Consider the following 15,140-nt stretch of genomic DNA (forward strand, 5'->3'; position numbering starts at 1 on the left):
TCTAGTCTATAGTCTAGTCTATAGTCTAGTCTATAGTCTAGTCTATAGTCTAGTCTATAGTCTAGTCTATTCTAGTCTAGTCTATAGTCTAGTCTATAGTCTAGTCTATAGTCTAGTCTATAGTCTAGTCTATAGTCTAGTCTATAGTCTAGTCTATAGTCTAGTCTATAGTCTAGTCTATAGTCTAGTCTATAGTCTAGTCTATAGTCTAGTCTATAGTCTAGTCTATAGTCTAGTCTATAGTCTAGTCTATAGTCTAGTCTATAGTCTAGTCTATAGTCTAGTCTATAGTCTAGTCTATAGTCTAGTCTATAGTCTAGTCTATAGTCTAGTCTATAGTCTAGTCTATAGTCTAGTCTATAGTCTAGTCTATAGTCTAGTCTATAGTCTAGTCTATAGTCTAGTCTATAGTCTAGTCTATAGTCTAGTCTATAGTCTAGTCTATAGTCTAGTCTATAGTCTAGTCTATAGTCAGTCTATAGTCTAGTCTATAGTCTAGTCTATAGTCTAGTCTATAGTCTAGTCTATAGTCTAGTCTATAGTCTAGTCTATAGTCTAGTCTATAGTCTAGTCTATAGTCTAGTCTATAGTCTAGTCTATAGTCTAGTCTATAGTCTAGTCTATCTAGTCATAGTCTATAGTCTAGTCTATAGTCTAGTCTATAGTCTAGTCTATAGTCTAGTCTATAGTCTAGTCTATAGTCTAGTCTATAGTCTAGTCTATAGTCTAGTCTATAGTCTAGTCTATAGTCTAGTCTATAGTCTAGTCTATAGTCTAGTCTATAGTCTAGTCTATAGTCTAGTCTATAGTCTAGTCTATAGTCTAGTCTATAGTCTAGTCTATAGTCTAGTCTATAGTCTAGTCTATAGTCTAGTCTAGTAGTCTAGTCTATAGTCTAGTCTATAGTCTAGTCTATAGTCTAGTCTATAGTCTAGTCTATAGTCTAGTCTATAGTCTAGTCTATAGTCTAGTCTATAGTCTAGTCTATAGTCTAGTCTATAGTCTAGTCCATAGTCTAGTCCATAGTCTCCATACTTTAAGGATACATTTAGTTAATAATATTTTCATCACAGAAATTGTTGCCGACTTTTAGGCTACATAAAATTTAAAGCATTTGGATAAACTCTCAATAAAAAGTTATGTGGAACTACATATTAAAGCAATTTTCTTTACAACCTATAAATAACATACAAATATTTAAACATTATTATGGACAAATAAATTTGTGCTCATTTGACAGAGAAGAGAAAGAAAAAGGGGAGGAAAATTATTTGCTTTGGAGGCTAAATATCAAAAAAAAAAAAGAAAATTCACAAAAATTATAGAGGTCAAGTTGACAATATTTCTTTTATCGCTTTTAAAAGCCAACAACAAACATCGAAAATCTAAAATAAACACATGTATGTAAGTAGGTATGTTTATGTAGCTCAAAATGTGTGTTTAAGTAGATAGATTATAATGTTTGTAATGTGTTTTTTTTTTTGAGACTTTTGCAAATTTTCCAAAGGTGGTTGTTAACAGTTTAAGGCTAAATTTACAGGCATTTTTATGTGTATTTTGTCAATGGCTTTAACAGCAGCAGCAGAGGCGACAAATGAAGGCAACGGCAGCATTAAAATAAATACCAATTCAATGAACAATCTAAACATTTTGCAAGGGAAAGAAAATTGCTAAAACGTGTTTCACAATGACTTTAAATAGATTTGGAATAACATCATGGACTTTAGCAAAAAAAATTAAAGGACGTCAAAATACATACGATACTTAGCAAGGGAGAGTGTAACGCACGCTCTCTTAAATTAGAAAGACAAATGATTAAAATGAACATAGACGTAATTTCGAACTATTGTTGTTATTTATGTGTTATTTTTTTTAATATTTGTTAGGTACTTAAATGTTTAAACATTTGACAGTATTAAGAGTAATTGTTAATAAAAAAGTTAATATGGAAAAATTTTTAAATTTACTTTTTGATTACCTTTGAAATCTATTTTTCTATGGAAAAATGAGTTTTTTGGGTTAAAGAATTCTTTTTGAGTAAAAAAGGACTTTTGGGTAAAAAGAGACTTTTAGTGTAAAAAGTGACTTTTTGTGTAAAAAGTTACTTTTTGTGTAAAAAGTTACTTTTTGTGTAAAAAGTTACTTTTTGTGTAAAAAGTGACTTTTTGTGTAAAAAGTGACTTTTTGTGTAAAAAGTGTCTTTTTGTGTAAAAATGGCTTTTTGTGTAAAAAGTGACATTTTGTGTAAAAAGTGGCTTTTTGCTTAAAAATTGTCTTTTTGTGTAAAAATTTACTTTTTGTGTAAAAAGTGGCATTTTGTGTAAAAAGGTACCTTTTAAGTAAAAAGGGACTTTTTATCTCAAAGGGACTTTTTATCTCAAAGGGACTTTTTATCTCAAAGGGACTCTTCATCTAAAAGGGACATTTTAAAAAGGGACTTTTTGTGTAAAAAGTGAGATTTTGTGTAAAAAGTGACATTTTGTGTAAAAAAAGACTTTTTGAGTAAAAAGTGACTTTTTGTGTAAAAAGTGAAATTTTGTGTAAAAAGTGACTTTTTGTCTAAAAAGTGACATTTTGTGTAAAAAAAGACTTTTTGTGTAAATAGGGAAATTTTGTGTAAAAAATGACTTTTTGTGTAAATAGGGAAATTTTGTGTAAAAAATGACTTTTAATGAAAAAGGTGACATTTTGTGTAAAAAGTGACGTTTGAGGTAAAAATATACTTTTGGAATATTATATGGAATATTATATGGAAAGTGTAAAAATTTACTTTTTTTGTAAAAAGGAAATGTTGTCCTAAAGCCGAGTTTTGTATAGAAGATAATGTTTGTCACTGTTTTTTTTTTAAATTTAAATATAACAAATTACAGTTTTATGCTACATTTTTAAAATTATTATTAATTTCCCTAAATTTCTCATCCACCATTATAAAACAATATGTTTTTAATGATTTGTAAAAGAAATTACAATAATCCAGCCATAAATGTGGTCAGACCGACGAAGCACGAGCTGATTTTTATGATAAAAATTAAATTTAAACGAGAGTGTTTTTAATGGCTAAACGAACGTAAAGACAAATTTACAATGTCATTTAGGCTTAGCAACAACAACAACAACAAACACAAGAATAAACAAGCAATAATTGTATGATTGAACAAGCAAAAATAAAAAAAACAACAAAATACCAATTCAAGGCAACTGAAATGTTATAGATAAAGGAGAGAGAGAGAAGATTAAGGAAAATTAAAAAAATAGAAATACAACAGTTGGGGTCTGGCGCTTAGTCGACCATTAGAAATGTCTGGGATAACATTTGAATGACGCGACTTTTGTTGCTTAACAAAAATTATTTGTTTAATGTTTTTTTTTCTTGCTTTCTTTCTTTTTTCATAAAATACTTTAAATAACAAACAACAAAGTATGTTAAACATATAGATTTTCTTTTTTTTTCATTTTTCTGTACATTAAGTGTATTTCTTAATACGCATTTGACGTTGCAGTGATTTACTTAACTTGTGTGTGTCCTTTTTAGTTTTCTTCTCTCCCTCTCGTTGACTCCTTGAAAATGTCTTGTATGTTTTCTTGTTTTCGTTAATATTTTTCAAGGATAAAAGTATTATATTTTTTCTTTTTCAGTTAATTAAGTTTTACTCTTGTCTTAAATAAATATATTTTTTGTCTTATTTAGTTTGAAGGAACTGAAGCAGGGTCTGTTCTAAATGGAGTTTGGGTTCTTACATGTGTTTGGGTTTTGTGTTAGTGTTGGTGTTGTGCTTACTTCTAATTTACTTTTGTTAAAGTTTGCGTAATTAATGAGAAAATCAGCTTAAGACGTTAATAAATATTGAAGATTTACTTGCGGCAACATGTTTTTATTTTAATAATTAAATAGTATTTGTTGTAGTAAATAAGACAGACTACAAATTGAGAGAATGAACAAAAAAAAAACAATTTGTTAATAAGAATTTGTAGCATATTGTGGGGTGTTTATATCAAATAATATAAAGTATATGTTTAGGCGTAGAGATAATTTTTAAAGTGTTTGTTTTCTTGTTTATAGTTGAGGTTTAAGGGATTTGTTTTAAGAAAAATTAAAAGAATTTGTTGCGCTCATAAACTTCTTTAACCGAATAGGCTTTAATGGTTTAATATACTCTTTCTGAAATATGTAGAACTTTTACCATGAAATTGTTTTTAAAAAGTTTGCATAAAAAGGGGCTATTGAACAAAAAAGGAACTTTTTGTGTAAGAAGTGACTTTTTGTAGAAAAAGTGACTTTGTGTAAAAAGTTAATTTTTGTGTAAAAAAGCGACTTTCGTGTAAAAAGTGACTTTTCGTCTAAAAAGTTACTTTTTGTGTAAAAAGTAACATTTTGTGTAAAAAAGCGACTTTTTGTGTAAAAGTGGATTTTTTTGTAAAAAGGGACTTTTTGTATTAAAAGACACATTTTATGTAAAAAGGGATTTTTGTGCTAAAAAGGGGACTTTTGTGGTTAAAAGGCACATGCGATGTAAAAAAGGAACTTTTTTGTGAAAAAGGGACCTTTTTTGTAAAAAGTACCTTTTTTGTAAACAAGGTACTATTTGAAAAAGGGATTTTTTGCGTCAAAGGGGACTTTTTGCGTAACAAAAGAACTTTTTGTAACTTTTGTAAGTAACTAGTAACTAAGTAACTAAGAACCTAAGTAACTAAGTAACTAAGTATACTAACTAACTACTAACTAACTAACTAACTAACTACCTAACTAACTAACTAACTAACTAACTAACTAACTACTAACTAACTAACTAACTAACTAACTAACTACTAACTACACTAACTAACTAACTCACGAACGAACGAACGAAAACAACGACGAACGAACGAACGAACGGAACAAAAACGAACGAAACGAACGAACGAAAACAACGAACTAACGAACGAACGAACGAACGAACGAACTAACTAAACGAAAAACAAACGAACGAACGAACGAACTAACGAACGAAAACGAACGAACAAACGAACGAACTAACGAACAAACGAACGAACGAACTAACGAACGAACAAAAACGAACGAACGAACGAACGAACGAGAACGAACTAACAACGAACTAACTAACGAACGAACTAACGAACGAACGAACGGAACGAACGAACGAACGAACGAACGAACGAACTAAACGAACGAAAATAACGAACGAAACGAACAAAACGAACGAACGAACGAACGAACGAACGAACTAACGAACGAACGAACGAACGAACTAACGAACGAACACAAAACGAACGAAAAACTAACGAACTAACAACGAACTAACGAACGAACGAACGAACGAAGAACGAACTAACGAACGAACTAACGAACGAACGAACGAAACGAACGAACGAACGAACTAACTAACTAACGAACTAACGAACGAAACTAACTAACGAACGAACGAACGAACGAACGAACGAACGAACGAACGAAAAATAACGAAACGAACGAACGAACAAGAACGAACGAAACGAACTAACGAACAAAACGAACGAACGAACGAACGAACGAAACGAACGAACTAAAACTAACGAACTAACGAACTAACTACTAACGAACGAACGAACGAACTAACGAACTAACGAACTAAAACTAACTAACTAACTAACTAACAATAACTAAAACGAACTAACTAAACTAACTAACGAACTAAACTAACGAACGAACTAACGTAAACGAACTAACTAACTAACTAACTAACGAACAACTAACTAAACTAACTAACAACTAACTAACTAACTAACTATAACTAAAATAACTAACTAACTAACTAACTAACTAACTAACTAAATAACTAATAACTACCTAACTAAACTAACTAACTAACTAACTCAGATTGTCTCAGATTTTTGCTCATATCTCCGTTTTTTATGGACCCATTTTGCAGATTTTAAATAGGAATCTTCTCGAAAGCATGTCAGATGGAATTATTGAAGACCGAAGATGTCCCAAAGACATCTGCGGTCTTCAGAAAATTGATTTCAGCAGACAGACGGACATGGCATAATCGTTTCCGCTATCTATAAGGATCTTGGTTATAGAATACATATACACATGTATGTATATACTTTATAGGGTCGGAAAATTATATTGTAACAAATTACAAACGGAAAGACACGATGGTGAAAGGTATACAAAACATTGTTACAATCCGAATTGGCCCTCTGTTATTGAAACATTTTTAAGGTAAAATTTTTCTGTTAATACAATTCTAAAAGAGTCGTAAATGTGGCAACAAGAAATCATTTCCCTATTATACCATTAATTAAGTAAAAAAATTAGTACAAAACTATGAAATTAGTTCGACATTTCTTCCAATTTCCCTTTTAGCAACTTAACAAAGAATGTCACCTCTTGGCAAGGTTTGATTTATAATAAAAACTAATATTTAAAAGTATTTAAATTAAAAGAAATTTCATTTTTATTTCTTTTTTCTAAACAACAACAAACATTAAATTTCCAATTTTTTAATATTAAAATGTTTTACTACCCACACCATACAACAACAACAACAAAACACAAAGAAAAAAAAACAAGAATAATGTTAAACGAGATTTTAACAATAGAAGTAGTTTCAACATAATAAATATTGCCAATGATTATTGGCATACAAATCTAACGAAATCCTTACTGAAGGGCATGATGAAATAAATATAAGAAAATAAAAAAATATATGGCTGGTTGGACTATTACAGCTGCAAGCTTAATTTATAGTAAAAGCATTAGTATATATAGACTTCATCAGGACAATAATATAAAACGAAGAAACAAACATATCTTATCGTTTAACACAAAAGCAAAATCTCAGCATTATATTAAACTTAGAGAAGAAGATGAAGAAGAGAAAATAAAATCAAAAACCAAAAACATATGATGACTATAACATTGAAGGCACATCATCATCATCATCAATATGGACCTGCTGTGCATTAACTCGCCTAAAAGTATGCACTAGTTTGCAAAAATCTCTATTTGTATGTGTTTTTTTTTTTTTTTCTGGGAATTTGTACAATTTCACAAAAGTTAACATTGAAATGCTGCTTGTGTTTTTCTAGTATTTTTATACCCTTCACCTTCGTGCGAAGGGCATATATAAGTTTGTCAATCCATTTGTAATTTCTACAGTATAATTTTTGGACACTCTAAAACATACATATATTCCGAGTCCTTATGGATAAAGGATCGATCTAGCCATGACCGCCTCGCTGTTCATAAAGCTCTTTTCTGAAAATCACTTATATGTAATTGCTTAAGTGAAGGATATTTAAGATTCGTCGAATATGAAACTTGTTTTTATATTTTTTTTAGAATTTACAGCAGCATATGAAGGAAGCAACAACAACAACAAAAAATCAATATAAAAATAAAAAGCTTTGCAAGGCCTTTTGAAACCCAACAAAAGATGAACAAGAGCAAAAAATTAAAAAAAACGACAGCCACCCACATTTAAACAAAAATCCCAGATGAAAAAAAAAACGAACGAACATAAATGCATGCCACAATGTAAGTAGAGAAAAAAAACTCAAGAACAGAAGTAAAATACAAACACACAGATACACACATACACAAAAGAGTAAAGAGAAATCTGGGTATGCAGTAGTACTATTTGTAAATTATTTGTATGTCTAAAAATATGCTACAAAAAAACAAGTGTATTTAAAGCCTCAACATATGCTACAATATGCAGCTTTTACATTATACAAGTACAACTCGGAGAGTTTATAAAAATAAACCAATTCTTATGGTTTTTTGCAAGTAAAAATTTTTAACAAAATTTTATTTGATTTAATAGAGAAAGAGAGAAAGAGTGGGAGAGAGAAGGAAAGAGGAAGATATTTTTAAAACTCACCTTGTCCGAGGGTATAGTACGCGATTTTTGCGTAATCACGGCCGGAGTAACAATATGGGCATTTCCTTGGCCTACACCTGCTGAGCCACTGCCACCAACACCACCACCACCACCTCCACTTCCTCCAGCAGCACTATGGCCGCCACCTGCAGCTGAGACCGAATTAGATGAGGCCGATGAACAGCAAGAGGAGGACGATGAAGAGCAAACAGAAACATCTGTAGTATGACGTTTAATGCTGCATGGTGTGCACGAGCTGTTTTGCGACGAAGAGGTGGCGGCTGTACAAGGAGCTGACATTGACGTCGATGGCCTTGCAAATTGCAAATGATTGTGATGATGATTATGATGCTGTTGTTGTTGTTGTTGATGTGGTAGTTGTTGTTGATATTGTGTATGAGAATGTGTTGAAGAATGATTTTGATGGGAAAATGAGGAGGACGAAGCCGACGAAGTAGAAGAACTATTGTGATGATGATGTTGTTGTTGTTGCTGAGCTGAATATGAATTAGTTGAATGATTATTGTGGGAGTATTGTGGCTGCTGATGAACGGCCACAGCAGCAGCAGTAGAAGCACTAGCCGATGCAGAGGGCGACGAAGCGTTCGAGGATGAGGGTGTTAAAAGTGAATGAGTAGAAGATTGATTATTATACTGATGATGTTGTTGCTGCTGATTGTGACTGGCATGCGAAATCATATTATTGGCCATGGGATTAAAGGACGAGGAGCCGCCGTTATGGCAGGAAGACCCGTTCGCTGACGAGGAAGTGGAATGAGAACGTTTATTATTTAGCTGTTGGGAAACGTTACTGTTTGCAGCCGCTGTAGTAGTGGTAGTTTGTGTATAGGGATTATTATGTGGACCAGCGCCAGCGCTGACTACAATAGCCCTCGTAGTGTGTTGATGCGACGATGCTGTATGTTGATGACTACTACGATTTGTATTGTGTTGCAGTGGCTGATGTTGTAGTGGACCCGTTGGTGAAGTTGGCGTTTCAATGGACGAAGTTGTCGACATGCTGCAACGTAGCACGTTCGATATAAATCTTTAAGTATTTGGTAATAATTTATTAGATTATTTTTATCCTTTAACTACAGCTCACGTTTTGTTATAATTATTATTATTTTTATAAATTTCTTTAACTATTTTTGTTTAATATTTACACTTGATTATATTTTTTTAAGAATTAATTTTTATTTTTTTTCTTTAAATGCCTGCAAGAGAAAAGAGATTTTTTTAAAATTTTAATAAAAATTATAAAATTTAAATGTTGTATAGAAAAGTTTCGAAAAAAGAAGAAGCAAAATCGATTGTATTGTTAAGAAGACCAATAACTAAAACTGTCTAGAATTGTTTCTATAATAAAAGATAATTCGATCTTCTCTCAAAATTTGAAAGTTTAATAAAATCTATTATTTGTAAACAAATCTTATTACCTCTTCCCTAAAAATAGAAGAAAAACCACCTGGTCTCTTTAAAATTTAGTTTACATTACATTGCTCATTTGCATACATACTAGCAATAAGTACATGCTTATTTACATACAAATGTAACTGTGATATATTTTTTTATTACTCTTTTAAAAACAAAACTACTCTCACTCGGCAGTCAACTATCTCGCTCTCTGTTTAAAAAACAGTGATATTATTGTTGTTGCTGCTGTTATTTTTGCATATTATTTAAAATTCCCCAAGTGTTGTCATGTGCTTTAACATATTCTGGCTTTACTGCTGCTGTTGCTTCTTCTTCTTCTTTATTATATTTTTCCTGTATACCTTGTCTTTGTTGTTAATTTTCCCTTTGCAATAGCTGTATGCATGAGTATGTATAGTATTTGTTTCTTATGCAAATTACAGTAGTAAAAAAAACAACAATAACAAAAGAAAACATGAAAAATTGCATTGTGTAATATTTGTGTGTGTGTGTTGCTGTGTATTTTTTTGCATGTAATACATAAATTTATTAAAAATTTTTGCTTAAGCAAATGACAAATTAAAATACATGTTTTTTTCTCATTTTTTATGTTTTTATTGTGTGTGTGTTTTTTTTAATGCATGTGTACATTTTTATGTGTGACTTTTTAATGTCAATTTATGTGCTGGTGCAATGTTCACAAGTCAACCAAGTCAGTTGTCAAACAAACAACAAAGCAATTTTTTGTTGTTTTTCTTGTTGTTTTTGTTTTAATGCACTTATTCATTCATTTATTTATACGTCATTTGCAACCACCCTCAAATTTATCATAATGTTTATGCCCATAATGTGCAAAATACAAAAACAACAAACGACAAGAAATAAAGAAACAGAGAAACAACAAAAAATACACATTATGTTACAGTAACAAAATAAACAAGCAAACATATAAATTCACTCGAAAAATTAAGTCAGTAAAGGTAAAACAAATAGTTTTGTACTAATTACTAATTAGCAGTATATTTATATCAGAATATTTTTTAATTAGTTTGCAATTATTGAAATAATCTTCAAAATACATATTTAAACAAATATTGAAAAACCAAATTTTTCACAAAAAGAAAATGTCAAAAAATTCAGAAAGTTTAGAATTTACATATTTTAAATTAATTTTATTACAATTGAATAACGGAAAGTAAAACGGCTACTGTTATATTAAAATTGTATATACAAAAAAAACTGTTATACCACTTTTATACAAAATCATATGAAGAAAAACTCTTATACTGTAAACTTCTATTCAAAAAACATTTGTTATTCAACCAATATTATATATAAAATAACTGTTATACTGAAAATGTGTATCGAAAAGACTTTCTCCAGAAGATACTGTTATTTAAAAAATATTATAAACAGAAACTGTTATACTGAAAATTATTATAGAAACAGATTTTATGCTGTAAAATTGTTGTATTAGAAAACTGTTATACAGAAAACGTTCTAACTTTATTTACAAAATCCCATAGAAAATTGTTATACACAAAAATTTATGCAGAAATAACTGTTATTTCTATAAATAATACTGAACTAGCCAAAATTTTAAAAATGTGTATAAAAAAAACTGTTAAACAAAAACATTCTAGAGAAGTTTCTGTAACTTAGAAAATATTCTAAAAATAAACTGTTATACTGAAAATTATTATAAAAACAAAAATTGTTGTTTAGGAAAACTGTTATACTGTTAAGTTATACTATACACATACATATATATAAAAATTTCTAAAGAAAACACTTTATTTACGAAAAATTTTCCATGACAAACTGTTATACACAAATTGTATGCTAAAAAAAACTATTATACAGTGAATTTATTTTATACAGACAAATTTCCAAAATAATTCTGTACCACCCAAAACAAAAAAAAAATTTATACAAACAAATTTCTAGTGATGATACTGTAATTTAGAAAATATTCTTTAAAAAAACTGTTATACTGAAAATATTTATAGAAAAAAACTTTTACCCTGTAAAATTTTTAATTTAAATTATAATATTATTTTTAAATCTTTTTATTAGAAAAGATATTCTAGAAAATATTCTAAATCAAACTGTTATACTGAAAATTTTTAAAATATGTATAGAAAAATTGTTATAAAAAAACTATTATACATAAATTTTATACAAGTGAATTTTTATATAGAAAAGTGTTAAACAGAAGCTTTAAAATATTGTGTAAAAAATGTTATACTGAGATTTTTTATAAAAAAAAGATATATCACGAAATTTTTAAGAATAAAATACTGTTAAATAAATACTTTTGTAAAGGAAAACAGAATAAAAATCATTTAATGTTTGAAACTGTTATACATACATATAATTTACTGGAGAAATTACAATTTTCTGACATAATTCCTATTTAAAACTATTATTCACAAACTTCATATACGGACAAAAAAATTTCTATGGGAAAAAGTATAAAACTGTTATTACAGAAAATTTATGTAAATTGTTATACTGCAATTTTGTTATAAAGAAGATTGTTAAATAAATTAATTTGCAAAGAAAAACAATTAAATATAAATTATTCACTTTATAAAACAGTTATATATATAATTTATTGGAGATATTACAATTTTCTTACAGAAAGTTCTATTTAGAAATCGAGTTAGTATTGGGAATGAATTTTTGGAAAATATAATAATCAACAAAATTATCTTTTTTCGTCCAAATGTTCAAATTTGAATTTTTTCCAATTTTGAAATTTTAAATCCATTTTTGGCTTTGTTATTTTGTTATGTTATTTTTAAATTAAATCTAAACGTATTTGAATAGAAACTTATTAAACTTTTAAATTATGGCCAATTTTAACAGAATTTGGAAAAAAATTACTAAAAGAAAAACATACAAAATAAAAAGTAGCTTTCTTAATAAAGTATCGGTCAAAAATGATTTTGAAGTTCCATAAAATGGGTAAAAAAAAACTGGAAAAATTTTAAAAATGTCGAATCCCTGAGACCATTTCATTGTAAAGGACTGGGCAGCGCTGCATACGAATCTGACCTTAGATTTTCTCTATCACAGCTGGAATTTGAGATATCATGTCCTGAAATTTAAAAAATCTTTATTTTTATCTCTTTTTGATTCGTTATAACAGCACCAAGACAACTTTATGTAAAAAATTAGAAAGATCTGACATATCTTCTTTTATATTCGAGATATCTTCACCTAAAGCTTGATACAACAATAAACTGACAAAAACTCGAATCCCAGATGTAATGAAGAAATTCTTAGGCCAGTTTCGGATTCAGCGCTGCTCAATCCTTTAGAAAAGTACATTTTAGTCTCTGGGTTAAAAATTTGTAGTGAAATTAATTAAGTTTCTAACTTTTTTAAACAGTAGAAGAGTTATGTCCTTCTAAAGATGTTTCAAAAACTACAATCGAATTAAAAAACTCTGACAATTTTTAACTTGAACAACAATTAAAAATGCGTTTTAAAGAGAAAACTACCGATTTTCGGTGGAGAGACATAGGTACATTTTTATTATAGAATTAAAGTTTTCTTCAATTAAATTTACAAATATTTCATAAAATTATCAATTTCTATGCACTTAAATCTTTATCTAATTGATTTCAAAATAAATCCTTTAAAATTCACATTTAACAGTCAATATTTCTCGAGAGTAATTTGTATTTTTAAAATGCACAAACACACACACACACTAACAACATTACAGGAACAAAATGCAAAAAGTCAAAGGTGGGGCGTTAATTTGTGTTGATTTTGTTTTTGTTTGTGCTGCTTTTGTTATTATTGTTGTTGTTATTATTTTAAATGAATGAAATTTGCAAAACAAACAAATATTTAAAATCAAATAAGAATCTTTTTCATTTAATTGAGTATTTTTTTTTTAATTTTTGGCGTTTTTATTCCTTTATGGTATGGCCCACAATACAATCGATTTTCTTAAGAAAAACAGAAAAATAAAGAAAAAGAATTAAACACACAACAACTACAATGTTATAAACTGAAGAGAGGAAAATATAGATAAAATAATTATAAATAAAGAAAAAAATATATAAACAAACATACACAGAAATAATATATTATTTTGATAGAATTTTTCTTTTATTTAATTTTCAAAACCTTGGCCAATATTTGAATTTCTTGCTTTTTCTTTCAACAATTTGATTTTGTAATAATGATGATTTTTTTTCTTTTAAATATTGCACTTTACAATTTTCTTTATGATTTTTTTTACAAAATTTTGATTATACATTAAAAAAAAACACTTTTTTATGCAGGTTTTGTGTTACACTTATATTTTTGGAGAAAATTTTGATTTTTCTTAATTTAGTGGTAAAAATTTGTATTATTTATATGAAATTGTGCAAGAATTTCTTTTATTTATTTATTTTCTTGTAATTTTTAATTAATTTCTCACTTGTTTTGGTTTTTTTAACAACCAAAAACAAACACACACACTCTTTCTTTAAGGGAAACGCACGGTGGAGTAGTAGAAGGAAAAAAAGAGAGAGAGAAACCAGTTTACTTGCATTTGTTTTTATATTGATTTTTTTATTTTGCCTTTTCTTTTTGTTATTTGCTGTTGGTTGGTTTGTTTGTTAAACATTTATTTTTATAACATTCCCCAACGCTTTTACAACACTTTTTCCACTTCCTTTTTCTTTAAAAAACGTAAAATTTTTTTATAACCCCTCTCTATGCTTAATAATTTGTTTTTTATTTATTTATTGATTTTTCTATGTATTTTTCACAAACATATTAGCAAACAGAAACTATTGCAAATTGTATATATTTTTCTTAGGCCCGTTACCCGTCATTAGTTTGCCACTACAACTTATACGTTAACGCGTTGACCCGTCATTTACCAGAGCAAAACACAAACTAAAATTTTCTCATTTTTACAATAAATAAATGTTAAAATAGTAGTATCTCACTAATGTACACAGTTGTATTAACTTGTTAAAAGTAGTATTTTTGTTAAATATACCTTTACATTTTATTATTGTGTTATGTTGTTTTATTATAAATTAAAGAAATAAATTACGAAAATATTATAAAATTGTATGGTTTTTTAATAAAAACATTGTTTTTTACGTCCTGTAGTTCTTTTAATACGTAAATAAACAACGTTGTTTTCTTGATTTCCTTTTTATCTAATAAGAATTTAAAGGGCGTGCTTACACATTTCTGACAGTGTTGGAAGACGTTATTACACTCATTTTGAAATGTTTATTTACAGTTGCGTTTGATACACTTAAAGTAAATTTGTATAGAAAAAAGCAATACACTGATTTCCCGGTTTAACCGTCTTGTCTATACCCGAGCAAAATTTCGTACATCAATACCCAACATACCCGGGTATGTCATATGGCTATTTCATCTTTTTATACATTTCTAGTGTATAATTCAGATAATTATTAAAACTAATTTAATAAAACGTCTGTATATATAAATTAATAATAATAAGTTTTCTTATTGCTTTCCTATTAATAAAAGTATCATATGCAAAAAACCTAAAGAAAAACGACTTCATAACGTATAATGTACATTATGCAGAATTTGACTTTGTAAAATTTTGACTTCAAGAAGCTATTACTCAGTGACCGGGAAAGATAATTGAACGAAACTTTTTATATATTTTTTATTAAGGTGTATAAAATCGAATAGCATTAAAGAAATTGTTTTTGCTTTCGTAAGTAGGGAACTTTTATGCAAACAAGTTTGCAAAGTCATGGTCAAAAATTAAAATTTTAAGATTTAAACTTAAATATTTTTGTTTATATGAGAATAAAATTATATAATAAAATCATATACAATAAAAAAAATTAT

At 28.3% G+C, this 15,140-nt stretch overlaps 1 protein-coding gene across 5 annotated transcripts in view; it reads right to left on the reverse strand.

Annotated features, from left to right (window-relative positions):
- The window catches only part of LOC119609457 (protein roadkill-like), a 167,362-nt gene extending 153,175 nt beyond the window's left edge, over window positions 1-14,187 (reverse strand). For all 5 annotated transcript variants that reach the window (XM_037964245.1, XM_037964244.1, XM_037964247.1 and 2 more), the window contains exons 1-2: window positions 13,377-14,187; window positions 7,869-9,085 (exon numbers count right to left, since the gene is read on the reverse strand). In XM_037964245.1, the coding sequence (XP_037820173.1) occupies window positions 7,869-8,888 (1,020 nt within the window). In that variant the 5' untranslated portion in view covers window positions 8,889-9,085; window positions 13,377-14,187. The remainder of the gene's footprint in view (window positions 1-7,868; window positions 9,086-13,376) is intronic.
- Between the last annotated feature and the right edge of the window lie 953 nt (window positions 14,188-15,140).

This window comes from Lucilia sericata, unplaced genomic scaffold, assembly GCF_015586225.1.
Source record: "Lucilia sericata isolate MDLA Ls3-8-SP2 unplaced genomic scaffold, ASM1558622v1 Contig000983F_arrow, whole genome shotgun sequence".
NCBI lineage: Eukaryota > Metazoa > Arthropoda > Insecta > Diptera > Calliphoridae > Lucilia > Lucilia sericata.